Source organism: Bombina bombina, chromosome 3 (assembly GCF_027579735.1).
Source record: "Bombina bombina isolate aBomBom1 chromosome 3, aBomBom1.pri, whole genome shotgun sequence".
Lineage (NCBI taxonomy): Eukaryota > Metazoa > Chordata > Amphibia > Anura > Bombinatoridae > Bombina > Bombina bombina.
Window position 1 is genome coordinate 489910287 of NC_069501.1, and position 13396 is coordinate 489923682.

Below are 13396 nucleotides of genomic sequence, written 5' to 3' on the forward strand. Positions count from 1 at the left end.
TATTTACACTTTTTGAGTCACCAGCTCCTGCAGAGCATGTGCAAGATTTCACAGACTATACGTATATGCATTTGTGATTGGCTGATGACTGTCACATGATACAGGAGGAGTGGAAATAACTGAAATTTGTCAGAAAAAACTACTCATTTGAAGTTCAGACTAAGGGGCCGATTGAACAAACTGTCAACCGGCCCCAATGCATCTGTTTCTGCGCGAGCCTTCAGGCTCGCTGAAAACAGGAGTCAAGAAGCAGCCGTCTTAAGACCGCTGCCTCTTAACTCATACGCCTCCTCTGAGGCGTCGGACATCAATCCACCCGATTGTGTACGATCGGGTTGATTGACACCCCCTGCTAGCGGCTGATTGGCCGCGAATCTGCAGGGGGCGGCATTGCACAAGCAGTTCACTAGAGCTGCTTGTGCAACTATAAATGCAGACAGAGTATGCTGTCGGCATTCAGCGATGTCTGCCGGACATGATCTGCTACAGCGTATCATGTCCGCCAGACATTGATAAATCGACCCCTAAGTGCTATTGCATTGTCTTTTTATCATGCATTTGTTTATTATGCACCTACTGTATTTACTGCTACTTTAAACTAAGCACATAAACTCAAATAATTGAATCTCACTGTCAAATGTCATAATAGTGAAATTTCAAATACTCTATTTTAAAAAGGAGATAATCATAAGTGCAAAAAAAGTCTCTAAAGTTTATAATTTAATTTTAGATGTATAAAATTAAAATAACTATTTTAAAGGGACAGTTCTTTTGACAGACTTGCATTTTAGCTAATCAGTGCTGACTCCTAGGCAACTCTACGTGCGTGAGCACAGTGTTATTTATATGACACACATGAACTAACACCCTCTAGTGGTGAAAAACTGTCAAAATGCATTCAGATTATAGGCAGCCTTCAAGGTCTAATAAATTAGCATATGAACCTCCTAGGTTAAGCTTTCAACTAAGAATACCAAGAGAACAAAGCAAAATTGGTGATAAAAGTAAATTGGAAAGTTGTTTAAAATTACTTGCCCTATCTGAATCATGAAAGTTTATTTTGGACTAGACTGTACCTTTAACGTTGTATGGCCAGTCAGTTGGTAATGGCTAGATGTCTGTGGCTTTGTAAAAACAAAAAAACAACTCATTTTAGTATAAAAAAAAAAAAAAAAAAAAAAAAAAAAAAAAAACTGCATACTCAGTCTCTCCAATAAAACGAACATCTGCGGAGTGTGAGCCATGAAAAATATGATATATTAAAAAAAGTTATTGCACATTTAATTTAAAAATGCTTAGTTTATTTTTGATTCTACAGGTGCATTAAAATAAAATATAAAAAAAAAACAAAGTTAAAAAAGAGTCAGTACAGACTGTCATGCCATCTTCCTGCTACATTATAGGCACAATATGTTTGTAGCCATGACAAATGGCTCTTACAGAACCACATTAAGAAATTTGAAAAATCAAAATACTTGTGTTTGTTTTTTGTTTGTTTTTTGCATTTTAAGGTACATAAAAACAATCTAAAAAGAAAGTGCTCTAATGTGTTTGAACATTTTATTATTCCAGTGACGCTTGAATATAGCTATGGGTTAAACACATAGTTCAAGTCAACTCCAGTGCCAAAGGTCAAAAGACTAATGCGTGTAGCCTCAATTACCAGCTAGCTCTCAGTTGTGCATTGCTGCACCTGAGCCTACCAAGGTATGCTAGGTAGTCCATCGTCAAGTCTGCAATCACATTAAAAGGACAGTCTACTCCAAAATTGTTATTGTTTAAAAAGATAGATAATCCCTTTATTACTTATTCCCCAGTTTTGCATAACGAACACTGTGATATTAATAAGCTTATTACCTCTGTGATTACCTTGTATCTAAGCCTCTGCAGACAGCCCCCTAATCACATGGCTATTTATTTATTTATTATCTTGATACTTGCATTTTAGCCAATTAGTGCTATGTCCTGCACAACTCCTTAGGAGAGAGCACAATGTTATCTATATGGCCCACATGAATTAGCAGTCTTTTGTTGTGAAAAGGTAATAAAAAAAAAAGTCTGTAGAGGGGGAACTTCAGGGCAGCGGCCATCTTAGGTCGAAATATTTTGAGCTGTTTCTCTCTGCAGGATCTTTTTACCAAAATCCTTGATATATGAGCTTATTATTTATCCAAACCTTCACATTCTAGTTTGGGAAGGAATTCTGCATTAATTGAGCTATATATCACACTACTCTGCAGTCCTAGTATTCCGGAGACTACTTGGAGGTTACGGCCTCCATATCAACCCCCCAGCCGGTATCCCTCGATGCCGACTGCGTAGCAGTTTTTGATATAAGCTGCATACACTTTGCTGACACTGGCTGATAATAACAGTATGGAATCTGACGTGGCTCTTATAATTAAGGAAATATGCAACCTCTTAAATGACCATTTCTTACAGCTCACAGAGAAGATGGAGGCAGCATGGGCTTACGAAGCTAAGCCTGACCCATATGTCCCTGAAGCTGCGACAATGCAGCAGCGATCCTTGAGTGAACAGGCCCAAGCTACGACACTCTCACCGCTACTACAGAGGACCCCAGACTACAGCTCCTGCAACACTGCGATGAAATATAGGGGAGAGGTCGTGCAGAGCATGCTTGGAGGTGTCCGATATAGATCAACACCACACTCGTTTGTACATAATGCTATCCCAGAAACTCGGGGCTCAAATGGGTTTGATGATCGCAACGCACCTACCATAGCCCTCCTGCAAGAGGTTGGTGCCCGCACTTACCCGCATACTCCCGGGAGCGTATCTTTGCTGCCGAGACCGCCCGCCGACTACCTGCAGAGCCCAGAGGAGGAGTGCAGCTTGCAAGCTGACAGACGACTCCCAGCTCCTACCAGATATGAAAAGTCGCTGTTATCGGCACCCCCATGTGAGATGGGCTGGGATACGGCTATAATCTATCGCACACCCTGTAGTGGACTCGCTGTATCGCCTCTCCTTTCTCAGTGGCCTAGCGGGGACTACTACTTACAGAATGCAGCTGACGGCTCCTTAATGCTGGACGTGCTTTGGATGCAGGAGACAATTGTTCACAAGAACATCCCTGTTATAAAATGCGGACCGAGCCACACAGCGGCTCATGCAAGGCCCGTCATCGGCCTGAGAAACTTCATCACATCTCACTGGTTTCCTAGGTCCGGAGTGGGCTAACATCCTAATTCAGAACTAAGGCTTGGTAAGCGCATTACTTCCTTGTGGTCTTATACAATCCCCCCAAGTCTTCATCTTTAATGTTTTGCCTACCAATACCTATACATAGCAATTCCTTTGGTGATTTCGTGATCAGAGAACTGAGGACTTTATGTGACTTTCCTTGCCCCAACTAGAGCTCTGGAGAAATACACACTTTCATTGTTTGTATTAAGTCTCCGTGGTTCAGTGCAATTGTATGTCTCTTCTCAGGATTATCTACTAACCTCTCTAGGTAACCCATGAGTTATGAATCCTACTACATATGCAGTTGTATACATTACAAGAGTCTATATTATGTTTATTGCTATGTGTGTGCATCAAGTAGTCTTCAATTTTTTTACTTCCTACTCAATGCTGCTCTAGTTTATGTTATGAAGGTTCTTGGCTGTATATTAAATTGTAGCCTGCTACTTGCCCTTTTCACTCTAACGATTAGGTTTGCTTTAATATTGCATACTTCAATCTAGAGCAATATTATGTTATGTAATATATTTGTATTACTCAGATGCTCCCCCGAAGGGTTAAAGAGGGAAGGCCCTATTACTCACACACAGATCCACTGTATGCCTTGATGTATCACACACATATACCATTTTACTCTAGATACAGATAGGAATACTCAATGTTTAGCAATCTCACATTTATTGTAACAGCGGACTGGTCTGGAGATCCCCACGTTATATACCCTCACTATCTGCTATAAGTGAAATCCTGAATGTAATGTTGGGGAGTCATATGTATATTTGTCCCTGGTCTATAGTCTTCCTATGTATAACCACCTGACATGATGCTCAAACTACTGTTCATTGTGCATTTACTTCTTACAATGCTATTATCACTATAGCTCTAAAGGTGCATGGGAGGCCCTATATGTTCCACTGTTATAAAGATACACATAAGAAATGCATTAATTAAGCTCACACATAAAACTATAATACACAAAAAAAAAATACTATAATTCATTGAGCGAGTAGTTTTAGAACTCCATTTTGTTACATAGTTTTCAGCTTTACTATACAGAGGTAACCTCTTATACTTTAACATAGTTATTATAGAGATAGACGTGTATTTATATCTATGTATATTGCACTGACAATTTTACTTTTCCTTTAGTATTATTTTGTCACCCTTGTCATGTGAATGTATGTTTTTTTTCTTTGTAACCTCAATAAAAATTATAATTTAAAAAAAAAAAAAAAAAAAAAGATTATAGAAAATAAACACATTGAAAATATATAGACCAATGACCAATAGAGATTTAAGTTGTGAGAATTAAAAGATGATCCATAACTCTATTCCACAATAAATGTTTGCATGCCAAGATGCAAGGATATTTCTTTAGATCCATATAGGACAATTAGAGTAGTTGTATCTGATTATTTTATGTGTGTTTAACGACAGCAAAAGTTAAATCATTGTCTTTGAATGGTTCCAAGGAACAAAGTCAAACATCACTGGCTAAGTTGCTCTTTTTGGATATCAAATGTTCTTTTTTTCCCCCCACATTTTTTACTTGCTTTTTACATTACTGCCAGATAGAGTGAAATAATGTTGTAAAATAAAAAGGTTTGCATCAATTTGTATTCACTCTATTTATTTTGTTTTAGCCCTGAAATATGAATGCAATCTATCCCTCTTGAAACTAAACTAAAATATAAAAAAATAGCAAATATAATTATATTTTATTTTTTTGTTTTATTTCTTTACAGCGTTCGCACAGTTTTGGAAATGTAAAGCGTATAAAAAAATACTCAAAGGAAAAGCTTATCTTTTATGTTTACATATTATACTCATCTATGATTTATTTTGATTCTACATATTGTATGTAAATAAACATTATAGTAACACAAAAAAAAAAAAAGTCTGTAGTGGCTTATAAACAGGCAGAAATTTAAAGGTTAAAAATATTATAAAGTATATTAATATAGCAATGTTGGTTGAGTTAAGCTGGAGAATGGGTAGTAAATGCATTATCTTATTAAACAAAAACAATTTTGGTGTAGAATGTCCCTTTAACAGAAGAATGCATACGTTAAATCGCAACAGAACAGCAAGTGAGCGACAAATGAGAGACTCCAAGTTGACTGTCTCGCCTTCCTATCTTGTGTCCCTTTTTCTTATTGATGAAGGTTTTATATGAAGATTAAACTCCAGTAGTAATCCAAAGATATATGTGACTGCCAGCTAGACGCGAAGCTCAGATACAGTAGCTTAAAGTCCTTGTCATTTTACAAATATAGTTTTATGGTTGGCTTTTTATATTCGCCAAACAACAATATTGAAACTGGAGTGCAACAAACAAAACAATAAAATAAATTAAACTAAGTAAAAAAACATCATTAACCCTTAAAAAATTATTCTCTCTCTTGTTCCTATTTATTTATGTTTTCTTTCTCCGCCCCCTCCCCTCCTCAAATAATCGCTTTAATCAACTTCAAATGATGCTTTCTAAAAGCACTTTGCTTCCTTCAAGGTTCTCCGATACATTTCCTATTTGTATAGAGAAGCGTCCATTCCTCGTGTAATGAGGCTGTCAACATTAATTCTGTTTGAGAAAAAGGCATAAGCACTTGCTTTTGAATTGCTGGATTGAGAGATTTAATTTCTTTAAAAAGGGTTGTAGTCTAAGATTTACATCCAATTTAACATTATACTGTTGTGAAAACACTTGTTCTATAACATGATTCTTAAATTGAGAAATTGAGGAGCCCTGTGTAGTAGCCAAAATCTTTAAAATACAATGTCCAGCTATAATAATCATTGTCAAGAGAGTATGTAGTTTTGCATAAGATTTATTCCACACAAAAAAAAGACAGTCAGGATGTCTAAAGTTATGTCAATATGCATTTATTTTTTGGATCCAATAATTTAATAGCCCCCCCAAAATGTTTTATTTTTGGGCAATCATAAAAATAGAAAGAAGAAAAAATTAGGGGCTTCAAGTTTGCTTTTAACGCATTTATTTTCAATAGACCGCTGCCAATGAGAGAAACGTTTTAGGCTGATGTAATCTTGATGTAACACACATATCTGAGCTTCTCGAAACTGAGTAGATAGGGAGGCCCTTGGAACTTTTTCTAAACTATTCTTAAGATCTGCCAAAGGGACATTATATAGCTTTGGCTTCCATTTGTTTAGTACTGAATTCTGAATGCTAACCATATCCCTACAGATTAAAATTTGATTGAATTCATAAAGTGGAAAAATGTCCTATTTTAAATGCTGTTTGTAGAAGAGCAAATGGGGGGGGGGAGTCAAAAAGTTCAAATCCTGTCTTTTTAAATTATCTATATAATGTCTAACCTGTAAATATGCAAAAAAATGTGAGCGGGGTATGTCAGAATGTCTACTTAATTCAGCAAAAGGTTTTACGGTGTGAGATGAGGGGTCCAGAAGGTCTCCAACTACCCTAAGCCCCTTAACTCTCCACTCCTTAAATGGAGCAGTATCCATGCCTGCTGAGAAAGCCAGATTACCCACTAGTCGGGTAAGTATAGGGCAGGTATGCTTTTTAACAAAGGATACCTACAGAACAAAGTGAACTTGATAATAGAAGAAAATTGAACAGTTTCTTAAAATCACAACTCTGAGCCTTGAACATTTAATTCTGAATTAAATGTCCCTTTATATGCTTAAAAAAAACAAAAAGCACACTTACTCCGAGGGCAAGATTTATTAATTTGCGAGCGGACAGTATTCACATGTTGCGAATCTGTGTGCATCTTATGACAAATTGTGGGGCAATTGTGTTCACCATATTTATCATTGCACAAGGGAACACTTGTGCAATACTGCCCCCTACCCTCACGCAACCAATTGTGTGAGAGTAGAGCTTGTCAATCACCCCGGTCGAACGAATCTGGGGTTATTTGTAGCCGCCAACTCCAGTCTGGCTGAGAGCTCATGGCTTGTAGTAGCTGTCTGTTATTTATTTTTCCTGTTATCCCTGTAATTTCCCTTGGTAAAGTGCGTAGAATAGGATAGTTTTAGTGCATATTACTATTATCTGTGTATAGGGCAATGCTGCACTGTCTCAGCTTTTACTTTAAAAGGTACACTAAAGTCAAAATTAAGATTTCATTATTCAGATAGACCCCTTCACCCATCTTTACGTATATTTACGTTGTGCGGTACTTTGGCTATCGTACCTCACAACGTATATATACGTCTGAGCTTCAGGAAGCTCGAGCACTCTCGTCTGTTAAGTTACAGCCGAGAGCTGAAGCTCCAGGCATCTGCCGCATATAGAGCCGGAGCGCGATTGGTGCTCCAGCTCCATATGAGGGCAGATGCCTGATCGCTACAGGCGGTGACACTGTGTGTTACCGTCTGTAACGATCGTTGCTGGTGCCGGCAGGAGGTGTGGGCGGGAGGTGGGTGGGTGGCCCAGCAGGGAAGGTGGGAGGTAGAGGGAGGCAGTGTGAGGGCCCTACACTACGGAAAAAATAAAAAAAGTGACAGGGAAGGATGGGGCAGCTACGCTACAGAAAAGGGGATCTGGGGGGCTCTAACTAAAGATCACGGGTGGGGGGGACACTACGCTACAGAAATGAAGAAAAAATATTTTATATATATATATATATATTTTTTTTTATTTTTTTTTTTAAAAAAGGGCAGTTTATAGGTACTGGAAGACAGCTGCCAGTAACTAAGATGGTGTCTAACAGTTAGAGGGGGGATCCCCCACTGCAGAAAATATCAAAATAGAAAAAATAATTTTATTTAAAAAAAATAAAAAGCCTTAAGATGTGGGTTACCACTGGGGGGGGAGGGAAGAGAGCTGTTTGGGAGGGATCAGGGGGTGGGAAGTGTCAGGTGGGAGGGTGATCTCTACACTAAAGCTAAAATTAACCTGTTAAGCTACCTGTCTGCAATTATAGAAGTGTGGTGCGCAGCTACAATTAGCGGCCTTCTAATTACCAAAAAGCAATGGCAAAGCCATATATGTCTGCTATTTCTGAACAAAGGGGAAACCAGGGAAGCTTTTACAAACATCTGTGCCATGATTGCACAAGCAGTATATAAATAATTTCTGTGAGAAACCCAAAGTTTGTGAAAAAAGTACCAATTGGTTTTATTTGATTGCATTTGGTGGTGAAATGGTGGCATGAAATGTGCCAAAGTGGGCCTAGATCAATACCTTGGGTTGTCTACTTAAAAATATATATAGTTTTGACAGGTAAATTAAAAATAACAAGGCTCTATTTCTGTTTAAATGGAGTGATAGCAAAAATGATAAAAATGCTCTGGTATTTTGGGAAAGTTTTTGTCTGAAAGTCCCGGTAGTGAAAGGGTTAAAAAAAAAACAACTTCAAAATGTACACAATCTTGATTTTATATGTATATGTAAAGCTGATTGGCTAATGGCAGTCACATGATAAATGGGGTGGAGAAAATGGAAGTAACTTTGAAATTTGTTAAAAAAAACAACTACTACTCATTTGAAATTCAGAGTAAGTGCTATTGTATATATATATATATTTTTTATTTGTTCATTAGCAATTCTACTGTATTTAAATGGTCCCTTAAAGAAACCTCTGATTGGCCACATCAAACAAGACTAGGAAAGTCAAAATTAAACTTGCATGATTCAGACAGCGCATGTCATTTTAAGACACTTTTAAATTCACTTCTATTTTTATCTTTGTATCCCTTGCTGAAGAAGAATATGCACATATCCTGAGTGGTGCCTGCACACATTTGTCTCTTGTGATTGGCTAACTAGATGTGTTTAGTTAGCTGCCAGTAGAGCAAGTAGTTTAATCAAGTAGTGCCCGGTTTATAAAAATACTATTAAAAACAGGGGCGCTTTCATTGATGAAACTTTACATTGCACCATATTTGTAGAAATGCTTACCTCTTCGTCTTAAAAGCCACTCCAGCCCGTCGCAAGCCTCTTCCTACGTTAGCAATGACGATTCTGGCATCCTCCAATCACGGCTCCCCCCCCCCCCCCCCCCCCCCGGGGGAAGCATTGCCTAAAGCAACGCCGTGATTGGAGGAAGGCCGGAATCATCATTTCTGACGTAGGAAGAGGCTTGCGACGGGCTGGCGAAGTGCTGGAGCGGCTTTCAAGATGAAGAGGTAAGTATTTCTACAAATATGGTGCAATGTAAAGTGTCATCAATGAAAGTGCCCCTGTTTTTAATAGTATTTTTTTTAAAAAGGGCACTACTTGATGAAACTTTATATTCACTTTAAGCAAAGTTTTTTGAAATTGTATGTTCTATCTGAATCATGAAAGAAAATGTTGGGGTTTCCTGCCCTTTAAGGGGTTCTCTGCAATATCAAAGACCTGCATGTGTTGCAGACAGTTAAAATATTTCTTTGTGCACAGGTTTTTTTTTGTTTGCTAAGTATAACATGAAGTTATCACCCAGCCACTACACAATCTATTTTGAGCATTCTTATTATAATTATTGCTATTAAAGTATTTCCCTAGACACCATGCACATTTGTTTACCTTTGGCTTCAGTCAGAGGCTCACAAGGTTGACTCTCGTCCGTGGAGTCACTGAAATGAATGTTTCCCAGATGTAAAAGACCTGATAAAATCTGCAAACAACAAAACCGTAAATTAAAGGGACACGAAACACCTTGAGATTGTACTATACAATGTTTAATTATATTACATTAAAACACAACAAAAGAAAAACTATTTGAATGTTCCATAAAGTTTCCTTTGTACGTTTTACTTACCCTAAATATATTGTTCTGTGTTGACTGATCAATACCGAGGTGTAACATTGCATCTTTGGTAATGTTAAAGCAATCCTCTGAAAGAAAAATATTAAATGAATGACTAATATAGCAGCATGTATACTTCTTAAGAAAAGACAACATGACTGAAATAAGTACTGATGGTCTATGTCAACGTATTGTTCTGTAATATCAAGAAGTATGAAAAGGTCTTAGAACAAGCAGATTAAAATGTTATGTGCTATGTATCATGACTATATTTCTTATCTGAGCTGAGCCCCTTAAAGGGACACTAAGCACTAAATACATTTCATGCACCTCCCTGTAATAATGTGTGCTGCCATTATGGAACCTAGGTTAGAGTGCAGCTATCTGAAAGAGAGTTGCTGCACATATGCAAACATGTCAGCACTGGAATGAAGTGAAACTTAGATTTCAGCATGGTGGCACCCATAAATAAAGGGAGGCAGGGAATAACATCAATACTATGCTTATAAAATGTATTTAGGGTTTGATGTCCCTTTAAGTAGTACCCACCCACAACTAAGATGACTTTTTCTTTTAAATGCAATGGGCAAAAACACAAAACCGAGCTACATGCCACATAGTGTTTTTATTTAAAGTGACATTTTAATTCAACAATAACATGCTCTAATTCATTAGAACATGTAATGTTTGCATTACTATAGAGTCCTATGCAAACGGGTTAAACACAAAGGTAAAGTCCCAACCAAGAGTGGGAGTTGCACAACCCTGCTTATCACTGGCTACAATGCTTGCACCTCCCAAGCACAACTTAACTGTGTTTAAAGGGACACTAAACCAAAAATGTTTCTTTAATGATTCAGATAGAGCATGCAATTTTAAGCAACTTTCTAATTTACTCCTACTATCAACCTTTCTTTGTTCTCTTGCTATCTTTATTTAAAAAGCAGGAATTTAAAGTTTAGAAACCAGCCCATTTTAGGTTCAGCACCCTGGATAGCGCTTGCTTATTGGTGGCTACATTTAGCAAACCAATAAGCAAGCATAACACAGGTTCTCAACCAAAAAAAGGCCGGCACTTAAGCTTTACATTCCTGCTTTTTAAATAAAGATAGCAAGAGAACGAAGAAAAAATTGATAGTAGGAGTAAATTAGAAAGTTGCTTAAAATTGCATGCTCTATCTGAATCATGAAAGAAACAATTTGGGTTAAGTGTCACTTTAACTCCCACAAAGGGGTTAAATGGGTGGTTATCTAGGCTCACTAATGAACGATTATACAGCCCTTGTGGAACAGCTGCTTTCATTTCATAACAGTCTTCAATGATGTGACAAGTATAAATCCACTGTGCTGTCCCTGAGGAATAACAAGATGCCAGGCAGTCTCTGCCTCCAATCACTTGTTCTCCTGGCTAGAAAACCTAACCACATCTAAGGTGTAAAGCCAGCTCCCATTTTCTATGTTTTATAAAAATGTCTTGACAGGGAGAAAACATGGTTATCACCTTCAGTAAGAACTCAAGCACTGGCTAGAGAAATACTTTGATCTAAAGAAATTAATAAAGAAAAACAAGTAGATAGCAGATCAGTTACTTCTTTAGCCAAGGTAATAGCCAAACTGAAAACTATCTGATGTGGGGTTCCAAAAGGAAGCTCCAAATAAACGTAAAAAAAGAACACATCATCAGAGCTTCAAGGGCGGAAGGAAAATCCAATGGAGACAACAAAGACATACGCCTGGACTGAATATCTACAGCTCTTTTAAAGTAATTAATGGACAAAAGACTTCTGGGTTCACTTGACTCCAGTAATAGCTGACAAGGCACTAAGACCATGTTTTTATAAATTGGGGACTGAGAATCTCACAGACACTGAAGTCTGATATAGAACACAGCTGGCATATAGTGCCCGAGAGAATTGTCGTTATATTCAAGAACACCTGGAGAATGTGATAGTAAAAAGCTATTCCAACCATCCTGAGTTACAATATATTTATCACCAACATAGACTTCGCTCCCGCCAAATGGATAAAATGATTCTGCAAAAAATGCTGGAATCTGTTGTCACGCACTCAGTTAGAAACTATAAAAGGCATACAGCTCTCAAAATTAGGAAAATATGAGGTGTTTATTTAGATAGCATATAGAATTAATATACACATGGCTTCACTATAAAAGCTCCTAAATTAAAGTATTCACAACTGTGCTTTAAAAGGGACAATGTACTGTAAAATATGATACCCTTTAATTTGCTCCCAATGATCCATTTTACTTGATGGGGTGTAATAAATTGTTTGCAAACATATCTTTTGCCTTTATTTTCATATTTGAAATAGCTATTTTTGACTGTGCTATTCCCAACTATACTAAACATTTCAATACTTAAGTATTGGTTATAAAAAAAGTGTTGTAAACATAGCCAGTAGATGAAATTACAACTCCAGTGGGAGAAATAGGTAATAAAATGTTAATTTTTAATTTGGGCTTTGGTATACAAACAAGATAACATAAAGAAGCAAGTGTGTGTGTAGAAAGTAAGAAAATACAGTAAGTCGATCTGATTTCCTTGTAAGCTCAACCCATTTTGGGGTAGATTACGAGTGGAACGCTATTTAGAAGTAAGCTTTTTGTGCAAACTTAGAATAATGTGCACATTAAATTATTCTGCCATAGAAGTCAATGGAGCAAAAAGTTTAGAATAAAACAATCACCCTACTCACGAACAAACACAATAGCATATACACAAGTGTGCTAACCCGACATAAAAATATGAATATTTCACATTCCAAAGATCTTCACATACAAAGAATATGTTATATAATTGTATCAAATCAATATACATTGTATCCCTTTAAGACCTTATAACACTGATCTATAGACATGAATTGGACAGACTGTCCTTTTAACCAAAAAGTAACCTTTATGACTTGTTACCAAGGTTAGTTCATCATCCATAATAAAATACATATGGATTGTCCATAGATACATATACACACATGATTATATATAGGTATAGATATATACAGATATATATAGCAATATCTATTTAGAAATACAAAGAACATATTCTGCTATGTGCAGAACATTGGAATGTGAAATATTTACAGTAAATACATAGTTAAAACCTTTATTAAATATGAATATTGTATAAATATGCTATATCATGTTTTCATCTATGAGGCAGTTGGACACACTTGATGTAGAATCCGGAACGTTCCTATATACCGAGGACCGAGTATGGCAGAGGGTTATTTGAGATGAAGATATTTGGTAGAAATCCAACTCTATCTCCACTACAATACTTGGGAGATAACCTGCGTTTGCAATCTGCAAAGAATTTGTAACGATGAATGGATTGTTGTAGGACTTAACAGATTCTACACCAATGACGGTGTAGCTCAGTAGCACAATTGTCTACTGCTGGAACTCCTTTGTCTGTAGGGACCATGGAGAAAACCCTAGGTTAAAA

At 37.0% G+C, this 13396-nt stretch overlaps 1 protein-coding gene across 2 annotated transcripts in view; it reads right to left on the reverse strand.

The window, feature by feature from the left end:
* MYO19 (myosin XIX) overlaps nucleotides 1-13396 on the reverse strand; it is a 407861-nt gene that overhangs the window by 182211 nt on the left and 212254 nt on the right. For both annotated transcript variants that reach the window (XM_053706825.1, XM_053706824.1), the window contains 2 exons: nucleotides 9945-10021; nucleotides 9710-9800 (listed from right to left, as the gene is read on the reverse strand). In XM_053706825.1, the coding sequence (XP_053562800.1) occupies nucleotides 9710-9800; nucleotides 9945-10021 (168 nt within the window). The remainder of the gene's footprint in view (nucleotides 1-9709; nucleotides 9801-9944; nucleotides 10022-13396) is intronic.